The 13,487-nt window shown below is 28.1% G+C and overlaps 1 protein-coding gene across 1 annotated transcript; it reads right to left on the bottom strand.

Annotated features, from left to right (window-relative positions):
• Positions 1-311: 311 nt before the first annotated feature.
• Positions 312-6,419, bottom strand: LOC111616132 (homeobox protein Hox-A1-like). Its single transcript, XM_023357555.1, has 2 exons — positions 6,329-6,419; positions 312-2,433 (listed from the first exon to the last, which is right to left on the bottom strand). The coding sequence occupies exons 1-2, from the start codon at positions 6,417-6,419 to the stop codon at positions 2,060-2,062; spliced, it is 465 nt and encodes a 154-aa protein (XP_023213323.1). The 3' UTR covers positions 312-2,059.
• Positions 6,420-13,487: the final 7,068 nt, after the last annotated feature.

Here is a 13,487-nt window from a genome sequence, read left to right as displayed (position 1 = left end):
GCTAGGCCTACCAGGCTATAAATGGTATTACACTCACCAGAAACTTACCTGATTTTTAGACTGCATATTCAAGTTTCATTGCGAAAATATTGTTAAAACCTGACCCATATATGTTAATTTTTTAAATATTTTTGTAGGCTGTAATGTTCACTTGTTAATTAAAATAAGAAACGATTTATAAAATATTTTTGGTGTTAAAATAGACTAAACTTTACTACTTAACTGAACTTAATTGTAAGAACGATTGAGATATGAGAATTAAATGACTAACAAAGGCTTTCATTTCTCACAAAAATCATTATCAGAATTCGGTTTCAAATAACGTGAAATAATTTCTATTCATTTCTATGAATATATGAACTTAAACTTTGCAGATCAATAATTTATTTAACATTTATACTTCTCGATTACGGATCATTAAACACAAATTCTGATGTAAATATAAATTATGTTTTAATCATTTTTTAACTTTTGACTAATCATTAGTCGGTAAATATCGATCTTTTATAGTTAAATTCGATTATATGTTTTTGCATTCTGTGCAGAATATATCTATAATATCTTAAATATAGTCTATACAGGCTTATAGGTGTGTGATCTTGACATTAAAATTTTCAGTCATCCTTGACACAATAAATAGTCAGCTGGGAGGAATAACCACACCTACACCAACTAGTTGCAATAGTCCAATATCCATCTCATCTTTAAACGGGTGGACGTACCAGCCGTTTGAACATCATTAATATCTCTCCCTCCTCCAGCTACTTTCACGATCGTGACGGGTTCATTATTTATACGTAGTCGAGACGAGAAAGCAAAGCCTTTGATGTCTCAATTCTTATATATATATAGGCCTATAGATGTATAGATTTGTAATGCCGCATTTATATTCTCTTCTAATTGATTGATAAATCATTGTTCGCGGGTTTATACTTGTTAAAAATTGACATCAGTTGTATGAAAATGTGATGAAGCGATCATTTGAAGTTTAATTGTTTGTGTTTTACTTTACCCGTAGTGTTTACTGTGTTGTTACAATACGTGTAGGCTTGTAAGTGATGATCACCCGTATAATTTTATATTATTAATCGTGTTGTTTGAAAATAAATATATTGTGAAAGTGTAAGTGATTGTCAGCAAACGAAAAACAAAACGATGTTGGAAATAGCATCGATGTTTATTTGTTTCTAAAAACAACACCGGTTTATATTGATGGGCTCTGTGGTGGGTGCATAAAGAAATGGTGCAGGCACAACTGTTTTTGTACCAGTTTAAAATAAAAGATAGAGAACGTGGGAAGATAGTTGGGAGTCAAGTGTATAGAAAAATACATGTACAATGAAAGTGAGCGACAATATTATAGGCCTGTACAAAGACAAGCATGATTGTACAAGAATTTACATTTTGGGATTTTTTTTTCCACAAAGATCGTCACTGTGCTTTTCCTCGTAGCTTTAAAAATGAATAATTTAACAAGAAAATGGGCCTATAGTCTTATAAGAACATAAGCACGACAATTGAACTAGTCTATTATCATTAAGTATCTATTGTACAAAGTAGCAGATAACTTCTCATAAAATTAAAGGCCTAGAGTTATTTATAAATAATTATGAGATGAAACATGTTATGGGGCGTCGTAAATGGTTATAAACAATTATACAAAAAAACAAATAAAAAACAATGAGTATTTTTTATCATGAAGATATATGATGATATAGTTTATCGTTGGGGGAAAACTTACAATTCTAAACTAAAGCTGAATAAAATAAATAACTTTTTATAGTCCTTGAAAGGTAAACTATAATCCACGATATTGTAATTTAATATAAAACTTAAAATGTTGAGTTATGTATCTGCCGATTCGTGAAAGCAACATAGCATATTCAAACTTAAAAAGTTGGGGCAAAAATAGTTCTAAAGCTATTCTCACTTATTCTACAGGGCTATTTACAAGATGCAGTTTTTTTTTTGTTTTTTAGCTGTACACAATTCGGTTTCAGGACTAATACACCGGTCACACTAATTGCTGTTATTATATTTAGTACAGCAAAATCACTTTTCATTGGCTGCAATCTTTTTGCGTCGTCGCTGTTCCTCCCGAATTAGGTGAAACTGTTGGATTTTGTTGACCCGAATTCGATGTTGTAACGTCACCCGTCGGATTTTCCGGCGGTACTAAACCCTCTTTCATTCTTTTCTTTTGCTTCATCCTTCTATTTTGGAACCATATCTTGACTTGGGTCTCATTTAGTTGAAGAGCTGTGGCTATTTCGATCCTTCTTGCTCTTGTTAAATATTTGTTGAAATGAAATTCTTTTTCGAGTTCTGTTAGTTGTTTTGTTGTAAAGTTGGTCCTACCTGTTCCACCTGGACCTGCAGCTGCCCCATTGGTGCCCGTACCTCCACCACTAAAACCGTAATCGGTCTTATTCACTGAAAAAGAAAAGACATAGTTTAGAATTTTCGTGCCTTTGCCTAAGGCAATAGCATTGAACTACACTATAATCTACAAATAAACATGGCAAAAAGTTAGAATTAATGTTTAAAATACCATTTTTTACCATGAATATTAAAATTATTTATAATTTTACCACTAAAAATATCAATCTGTGAAAGTATTTATATTTTAAATAATAATTAAACAGAAATATTAAAAATTATATTCAGATACATTAAATAACTTAATTATAAATGTATTATTAATTTTATACTCAAATAAACTTAAATTACCGTAACTTTTTCAAGCTACAAATACACTTAGATTTACTTTTAATTACAATTACTAGCGTAAATTCCGATAGAAATTAAGGTTAAAGCTGTTTTCTTGTTATCCAATTAAATAAAAAAAGAGCAGCAGTCCATCGCACTTCGGTAGAACTTTCATGAATATTCAAAATAGTGCAATAAGATCGAGTGATTCCTCTGTTATTATTGACGTGAATACAACCTGAGCGATTATCAGTCTAGAGAAGATAGATTGTCAATTAAGAAACTGTTCGTCCGTTTCCATAATCGACATCAACTTGTGAGGTCGATTGAAAGATAAAGGGCTAAACGAAGACTTCAAGACAGCTTGTGACATTAGTAAGTCTACATTTTAAACATATTATATAAAAATATACAAAAATCTATTAATCATTTCATCTAAGCGATTAAGATTTTTTGCATTTTTGTAGCTCGTGAGTTGCATATTAATAACAGAGAAGCATGATTATAAAAGATTACTTATTTACAATAATTAAACCAATACTTTTAATTACTATACTTGATCTAATAAATGCATTGAAACTTTAGAAAAATGAGTTCAATCGACCAGATTGTTGAGTCTAAAATAAATTTATTGCATTTTAAACTGAACCAATTTTTATACATCGAACGTTTTTATTGAAGAAAAGAAATAAAAATTGTCTTTAAATTTTTTCCCCCTACGCAGGTCCATGTGAAAGATGCACATTTTGTCCGCTTCACACGATCTCCTTCATTCGTCAACGTCATTGATATGGCTGACGATTCTATTTTCTGTGTTATGCAAGATGCCATCTTTATGGACGTTTTCATTTTTATACAAAATATTGTTTGAAAACGAAAAAAAAAAACAAAAAAAAAATCAGTAAACTTTAGTATTTTTTTTTTTGCTTAGGATCAATAACATAAATCCTTAATTATAAGATAAATAAAGGATATTTTAACTTAATTTAATTGAAAAAATTGTAAGAAATTCGAATCTAATTTGTATAACATCGATAAACGATACTGGCAAATCTGTAGAACCAATATTTCAAGTGAGTCACAAAATTATTCTTCGTGACTCATCGTGACATCATAGTCAGCATCCTACTATTTACTTCGGATTATAAATTGAAAACAGAAAACAATATAAAAAAAGCTTATAAACACAGTTAATATTAACTAATTTCTGAATAAAGAGCGAGTAAATTAGTCTTATAAAACGTATTCATTAATTATAATTACTTGAAACTCATTTAGATTTATAACAAACGCTTACTTTTTCAATTACAAAAGGAAGAAATGTTTCAAAGATTATCGTAAAGTTTCCAATTTACGAGAAGAAAAAGAGAAGAATCGAGAGAGAGAGAGGGAGGGGAAAAAAGTGGAAGGGAGAGGAAAAAAAGTGGGATAGAGGGGAAGACTTAAGTGAAAGAGAGGGAAAGAAACAGAAAATGTTCATCCCAAATTAATTAAGCATTTCGATCGACGCGAGATTCTCGTTCACTGTTGTTAATCTTCTGCTCGTTAAACGAATCTTGTTTCTAGACCATAATTACTTTAGCGCCGCCAAGTGCTGTCTTCTGATAATAGAATAGGTTGTGACGATAAACGTGACGCATGCGTATTATTTTTTCGCCTTTCGTCGTGTTTCGTGCCCAACTAGTTGATGTTTTTCCCTAACCGCAGCTGTCGCGAATGGAGTGATTTATCGTCCTCTTTTCTCCACATTATTCTTTTACGCTAGAGAAACAGTAACGGATAAAAATTAGGCTATTGTGTAATCATTTCTTCCCCAACTCATTCAAATAACTAAGCTATACATGATTCAAATAACTGTTGTTAACAGTTTATAGTCCAACAATCAGTTTTGTGTATTCTATTAATTTCTCTACCATCATTTCTTATTAAAATAACAAATTAAATGAACATTCTAAACGTTTAAAATATTCTAGAACGTTTTCTAGAAGTTTGTTGATTTCTCTACAGTTGTGTACATTTCTTTATAGTTGTGTATATTTCATTATAGTTGTTGTGTATATTCCTCTATGTTTGTTATGAAATTAACTAATTAAATGATTATTCTAGATGTTTGAAATATTCTAGAATGTTCCCTGGAAGTTTTCCTCCTAAATAATTAAATAAAGCAGTAAAAAAATATATTTTTATGTGCTTTAAAGAGATTGTTAATATAAAATTAATCATTTGTATGCGAGACAGTGGATTAATGCTGTTGTAAATTGGCAATTTCCTCTAATTTATTATTGTATTTTATGAAATGAATTTTGCATGATTGACTATTAATGAATATTCTTTCTTTTTATTTGCTTTCTGAATTAAATAAATCTAAATAGATTTAACTTTAAAAACTATCTTATTTGAAAATAATAGAACTCTAATTTACAAGTAAAATGTCTTGGGGAAGATTGGAATTCTGTTAGAATAAATTGTCTAGAATGTTTTTCTTTTNAGAGTTAGAGATTATACTTTAATTCATAAAAGAATAATATTTTATACAAAAATATTTATAGATTTATAACTTTTAAACTTTTAACGCAATATGTAAATAATCTAGTTCATGACTATCTTCGATATCCTCAGTTATAACGACAAGTAATTTAAACTTATCATCATGCAGTAGAAAGACACTTTACATTTGACATCATCATGATAGAAGACGATTTAGCGTGTGTATTTCTGAATCTTAGCACGTCATGATCACTTTTGATAGCTTGATGTCCCAACTGACTATATTCGTTTTCATTTTACAAGAATGTAGCTTCATAAGAACTTTTTCTGAATTTATGAGCAGGATATTTATAAAAGTGATAAGGTTTTGTTATCTTTATGCCATCGTATGTGATATAAATCTCTTTAAAAATATATATAAGATTTATATAATATATTTTTATCAAACACTGCATCTTAACAACTTATTCTATAAAATATTTAAAAAAACTTGTGTTTTAGAGTAGAAATTTTATTATTATTTTTTATTACGATTTAAAGTAATAGTAGGCCTAAATTAATTAATTTAATTTCATGTGTTTTTTTTATATTTAAAACTGTTTAATTTAGTGGATTTTGATGATTTTTGTACAGTACAAGTAAATGAACTTGTTTATTCGTAAATATTGTTTTTTTGAGGTAAACAAGAAATAAACGGAGTTACAACATCTAAAATATTGTAATAATAACATTCTATATATTCGTGAAGGAATACCATTAAACAAAGAAATGACATTCTTGGCATCAAATGACGAATGCTTCTACGTTCGGAGTGAGTAATGAATAGGTCCTAGCAAAGATTCTCAACAATCCATTTCTGAACTGGAAGTATGCATTTCTGTTCTCCAAAATGACGAAGAAACAGAAATAGACCACACAAGGAGACAACGTCTTAGAAACAAAGATAGAAATGTATAATTTCTTGCTCGACAGTGAAGAATGAGTTTTGAGAGACATTCCCAAAATATACTAACTTGTATAGGAATATTTCGGTAAGAGCGTAAAGATTTGATTGGATGGACGAAAGCACGTGACTTAGAGATGCAACTTGCATATTACCATTCCCAGCGCGGTACCCATTGTCAACATGTACCAAGTTTATGAGTGATGGGACGCAAGAGACTCCATCGGTCTTTGCTGGTGTTACCAGGAGCCGCCCACAAGAGTTCGTAAGCGTCGACCATTCCTGTCATCAGATGACGTCAAAACGACGTCAATGCTAAGACAGCTGTCGTATTTCCTGTTCTGGTCCCTTTAGGTTCGTCAGACTACATTTACTCTACGAAACAAATTTTCTATAGAGAAAAAATATACAATATATTGTATGTTCCCATTATTTAATATAAAGCAATAGATCAAAATAGAAAAATTTATAAAGGAGAATAAAGTTACTTAAGTTACCGAAAGTTTCAGATTATCCATCAATTTTAAAATAAAAACAATCGACTTTCCATTAGAAACAAACCACTTCTAAGTAAATGTAAATCTTTACAATACACTTATAATTCTATCAATATACATATTAGTTAAACAATATTTTTAGACTTCAGAGCTTGCATTCGATTATAACTGGGTTCTGTTAATTAATTAGTAACAATTAAACTTTATTAGAATTANTTAGATTGATTGAACCTTGGACTGGCTTCTTTATATAAAATGCTTCAATGGAAAAATACCATGCATTGATTTATTTCTAATTAAAATAAATAAATAAATATAACTACATAATTATTTCATTAAAAAAATCTATTCTTAAAAAACAAATTCAGAATCATATGTTTTAAAGACAATATAATATCCATTAATTCTCATAAATTGATCTTAATTTTTTTAAACATATATATATATGAGATTTCTTTATCAAGGCAGTTAAAGGAAAATCAATCTAATCTATAAACAAAATAAAATTAAGAAAAGCCAGGTCATGCCAAATGACGTCTTTGATGATGCATGGCTTTTTAATTGACCATCGTTCAAATTCATAGATGCTTTACAGTTCGTAACCTGATAGACTAAATGAGGCTCGATATTTAGTGTGTTTTCTGATAATCAAAGGTAATGCGGATTTCTAAATAGAGTATAAAATTCGCTCATTATGAAAATAACCCATTTACTTGATATCCTTTAATTTTTCCAAAAAATAAGACGGATAATTAAGCTATAATTTATCTGATTCACCTAAAAAAAAAGTGAATAAAAATGGAAGAATATTTAGCAAAAATTAGCCACAATTTTTAAACAAAACTTCATTAAGTTTAATTCCATATTGCTAACGATGAATTCTAATTAAACGATCACGAGAATTTCAATACGTTTAAGTTAATTTTTAATAAAAAGATGCTTTATATAAATACTTAAATATGTGTACAAAATATAAATAAATTTAGGCCTAAGATATTATAAATTATATAGCTTATATATTAGAATATTTTATATCTGTATCGATTATGTTTATATAATTCTAGGTAGGCCTATCTTTACCTGTATAAAGCGTTTGTATATTTAATATAAGTATTTGTATTGCTTGCGTCACGCTTTAATCAATAAATTTTAAACCTATTTAAGAATTTTTCAGGGATAATTTGTTAATTATCCCTGAAAAATTGGGATTCTAGAAGATAAGCGCTTGTATAAACTTTCATTAAACTTAAATATTAGCTATTTTATATTTTATAGGTCTAATCTTATGTTATAGATATTTAAAAAGTAGGCCTAAATGTTAATTTAAGTATCAATACTGCGATAAGTTTAAAGATATAGTCAGGTACTGTGTAGCTTGAGATTTTTATAATTAAATTAGGCTAATTGTTAATATGAAAGAATATTAAATATTTATTATTAAAATGTTATTAAACGGAAAGTAATTATTCATTTTTAGCGAAATAAATAAAATGTTCCAGTTAAAAGCAGCCATTTAAAACAAGGTTTTATTTATAGCGCTTAGTCAGCGCACCATTCGTCCGTATTTCGAAAATTTAGCTCATCGAGTTATCTATTTATGTGTATATTTTGGTGTAAAAGATAGCATAAAAATGATATTACTCAAGAGCGAGCTCTTTACAACTCAATCGGAACTCAACAAGCAAACCGCAAGAGATCATGAAGAGTGAAACACGTTGATGGTTGCCAGGAGACACTCGGGGAGCGAGAAACTGCGAAGTGTGGGGGTGAAACAGGGGCAGTCAGAACCATACAAATGACTTCCAGGACGTTTACCGTTGGCCTGGATCGCCATTTATCAAGCTGGAGGCCGTGAACGAAACACTTAGCAGCACAGTCGACGAGACAAGATGCGTAGGAAAACAATTAATCAAGATGGGGAGAAGAGAGACCCTTCTCTTCGTCTTTCTCTACATTTTCGTCTGACCTTCCATTTCGAAAATTCATCTGCTGATTTGACTGCTGTGGATGGATGACACTTCAGTGCTTTCCTTGATCGACTCGCTAATGGTGGAAAAGTGTCACTCAAAATGAAAATACTCGTAACAACTAAGTTGAAATTCCCAAGTTTTCTAGCAATAAAACAAAAGTCGAAACATATTTACTTCATAAAAGTTGTCTTTTAGAAATAGATTTATTACGGGACGACACGAGAAATAAAAGAATTTCGTTTACGCATTACATGAATAGGCAGGAAAATATGACTTTGCAATTGGTTTTTGATTTATGAGATGATGCATGCCAGTTCTTTAATGCGAAATGGCGGTCTCTGCGTTGCAAGCGGATGATATCAATATTAGATATACTATGTTGATCATTTTGCAAAACAAGTTCGAAATGGTTAAAAGGATTGATTAAGATCAGCGACAGATGCCATCTATCATATATCACAATATACATCAATCCATATTAATACTATATTTGTATAAGTTTTGATGTAGATAATCAAAAACTCAATACATTTTATTCTATCAGAAAAATCACGTATTACTATATTTTATAGAATAAAATATTACAAGAAATGATTTTTATATAAACTATCATAAATCTTACAAGCGCAGATAAAATTTATTTATTCATTTAGGCAAAATGTCTGTTCTATAAACTTATATTTTATACGTATTTATTTATTGTTATCTTTATTTTATATGATATTCAACATGAATAAAGTTATTCGGTTACCATTATTGAACATCGCTTTCATTTTCTTCTGTCTTATTTATTTATAAGAAAGTGTTGGAGATAAATCGAATGTCTTGCATAAACGTATCCAAACTAGTTGATACCTTCTTATAAATTTTTCAACATTTGCTTGGAGCGATAGCAACACAAATCGAGGAAGAATGGAACAATTCAAATACCTCTCCTTATTATTCCCTACAAATAATTAAAACTTAAAAAAATAATAACAAATTTTATTTAAATTATTAAAATTGGTGAAGTTTTGTTCATTTTCAAGACACTTTAAAAACCTAAATTTATAACCGTAGAAACACAACACTTATTTATTATTCATTATAAATAATCAAGTCTAACACTATGTCAAATTTATGCTTTAAATATTGAGGAATAAAATATAATTAAAAGGAAAATGCTTTTCTTATTCAGAGTTTAATCATTTTTAGTTTGTATCTACTATATTGGCCTCCATCTGCAAAACTGTAAATATATTTTTTATTAAATAGGCCTAATATTTATAATAGATATTTATACTTTCTCATCTGTTATATAACTTGTTAAATAATTAACTATAGCATTTCAGTCTGCATTAATTTTGAGTAATATAATTTTTAAAATTTCTGAAATCTATCGAAGACAAAATTAAGTGTAAGGTCGCTAAATGATTGATATGCACTTATTTTTTTAATCAATTCTTTAAAATAAGAGCTATTAAAAATGCTAAAAATAGATTTATTTAGACAATTTATTAGGTTTAGTTACCTAAAAGATAAAATTTAACTTATAACAGCGTATGCGTATGCCTTACATCTTAAAACTTAAAATACCTTTAATCTTTTAGCGAGTGTGTAAAATCAGCTCTAATTATTACCTTTAAAATAATAATTATTTAAATTGGTTAATGTAAAATGCGATTAAATAAATCATTTAAATGTAATACAAAGGCTACAAGTTATAAATTTATTTAAGGATTCGTTTTAAGTTTACTTCTCCAGTTTGATCATATTTTTCTATAAAATTTAAGACTTGTAAATAAAGTAATTTACAAACAGATAACGCTAAACTATAAATATATAAATAAAATTTCACTTAAGATAGAACTGAATCCTAATAGAAGACAGAAGAGAAATGTCTCAATAGTTTAAATCTGTTCAATATGTTACCGAAGATATGTTCAAGAACAAACCCATTAACTTATATGAACTACTTTTTCTGTCCTAGTTTTAAATGTTTACGATCGACTTTCATTTATACAGTTAAGTATACATTTTGAATGCGATTTCTTTACTAATTTATGCTATTTAATCATACTTTTTCCATCGATATAGGTCTAAATATTATTGATATGTATCGTTAAACAGAACTAACAGATAATAATTAGATATAGATTTTTAAGTAAAACATTTAAAGCATTATTTCATTAGCTACCACTACAAAATTCTATAAGTTAATAATTTCTAGAATAAATAAGGTTTCAAAATTATAGTTTATTTATAATTGATTATTTAAATAAATTCTACAATGTCGGATACATTTTAATTCATCTTAAATAGTATTTTAAAACTAAAAAAACATGCAAAAAAATTTATTCTGATTAAATGCCAAATTTTTAATATAGTTTTTAATAAATTTTAAAGTTTAATATTAAATATAAAACAAATTCTAACTTATTTGAATTTGAAATGCTTCATTTAAACCGAATGCTATTTACGTCAACGTTTTAAATCGAATCAATACAACATTTATATATATATAATACATACAAAATTGATTTTAATTTTTAAAATTCTTTCAGATTCTGCTGCAAAAAAGGGACGTATAAAAATTTCTTTGATTCTTCTGAGAATGGTTAAATTAAAGCTATTAAACAAAACGTGGAAAACAATATTTCATTATAATTTAAATTAGCTTTGCATGGAAATGTGACTAAATGTGTTTTAAGATCTTATCGGTTATTTTAACGGAAGCATATTATCAAATGGATTGTAAATTCAAAAACCATTTCTGTTAAAAAGCACATTTATATAGAATGGGCTGAACTTCGAAATATATAGAAAGAAAAAAAGAGAATTAAAACTAATGGAAACTTCAAAGAAGAGCAACAGTTTTAAAAAAGCTTAGATTGAGAACTGTCTACTTTACTTTACGAGAAGAACCACTTAAACTTAGTTCGCTAAGTGACCGTTTGGAAGTCGACGTACATCGTGATCTCGGCAACTACCATGGTAAAACAACTGATGTTGAACCAAAAGCAGAGGAACTTGTGTAAAGAAAAGAACGGAGAAAGGTAATTGGATTGCCGACGGATCGGATGGCGCTCGTAGTTTTTGTCCAGCTCCATTCCTGATGCTCTCAACAAGCTGGTTCTGGATACATCACTGTCAAAGAGCTGCGGTCACTATGCGTTATAGAGAAAGCCGGATTGAAGAGAACGACAGAGCATGAAGACAAAAAATGTGGTCTGGAAAACCATATACGTTTAAGAAGAATGAAACTTTTTTTTTTCCTCGCACCAAAACCAAAACCGATAAGAAAAACAATTTGTTATTCTTCGCAGTCTTTAAGTATAGAGAATGTATTTTCGCGATTAGATCTACGAGAAAGTCTAACTTTTTAAAACTTGTATTAACTTGAGATAAAATTTTTAAGTTACTCTTATTCAAATTGCTTAGATTTCATCTTAATTTTTTTAAAGTTTAATCTTCAATATCGTTTAATTTAATTAAAACAATTATTAATTAGTTATAATACTTGTCGTAAAGATATTTTAAGTTTATTCAGTCTTCTCTATAGAATCACATCATAAAATNATTAAAATATAATTTATTTATGTAATAATTATTATTTATATTTAGATTAAATATAGTTTTTAATGATTATTATCACATCTAAAATATAAAATAATGATATTAATCGCACTGTTTTACTTTACTCAACTTCTAATCGATTAAAACTTATGAAACTTAAGAGTAAGCTATGTCTTGTGCCGTTAATTACTTCATAAAATGAGTTTCACGGTAAATTTATTAGCATAAAACAGTGTTAATAACTCAGTCCTTGTTAAAATTTCTTCTTGAAAACGCCATAAATTTATATCATCAAATTAACACACTTAAACCCATCTACAAAATCGCTGAAATTAATAATTATTTAATGAACATTTTAATTTGTAAAATTTAATTTTATGGTTTCAATTGTCATAAATTTTTGCCGCGAATAAAGTCGAAACGGAATTAAATTTCTAGAATATAAATATAACAATAGAAATCTATTAGAAGAGATTTTTACGATTTCGATCGGACGAAATAACACATTTAAGATGAAATCTTTTCTTCGAATTACTTTGTTTCGAAAGAGCAAAACCCTGTCGAAGAGGAAAAACTCCCGTCACGTGATCGTGATACAATAACTTGTGGGTTCATCTCTATGGCAACGTATAGCTAACAAGGTGAATTGCAAAGAAAAGACATTAAAAAAATAGATCAAGTTTTTTAGATTTACTAAAACTAACGATCAAACTTAACTTTAATATAAGAAATTTATCTTAACGTCGTTCTCCAACTTGTTTCTTGATTGAATTAACTAAAATGATATCTTACAAAAATCCCTTTATTAAATTTAATATCAAAGATGTAATAATTCAATGACATGTCTACAATAAGTAAAAACTTTGAACAAATAAAGAAAAATATATCAATACACATTTAATTTCTTTAATTTATAAAAAAAATCGTTTGTATAAAAAAATCTTATATAACTAGCAATTAAAACATAATATTTTAACAAACTAAGTTTATATCTTGTCAAAAATTTCTAAAATTGTTGAAAAATGCAAATTAAACAAACTTTTCTTGCAGATTTACTGCTGGGCCCCTTTACAGATAAGCTTACCTATAATTAAAGATGTAATGAAGGTCAGTCTTATAATTTATTTTTGCTACTAATTAAAATACTTATTTTAAAAAAAATCTATATATTATTCTTACTTTGCCTGGAAAATAGGAATTTTCGTAAATTGCGAATTATAAGAACAAAGCACATACTGTATTTACAGTTAAACTTCTTTAATTTCCCATAAAAAAAACATTAAATGAAACTTAAAATCCATAAATATCAATAAGATAAAATAATAT

The sequence above is a fragment of the Centruroides sculpturatus genome, unplaced genomic scaffold (genome assembly GCF_000671375.1).
Source record: "Centruroides sculpturatus isolate CEXI.00-Female unplaced genomic scaffold, Cexi_2.0 scaffold2985, whole genome shotgun sequence".
Lineage (NCBI taxonomy): Eukaryota > Metazoa > Arthropoda > Arachnida > Scorpiones > Buthidae > Centruroides > Centruroides sculpturatus.
The sequence above is the reverse complement of the archived record's forward strand: the minus strand, read 5'-3'. Positions and strand labels throughout refer to the sequence as shown.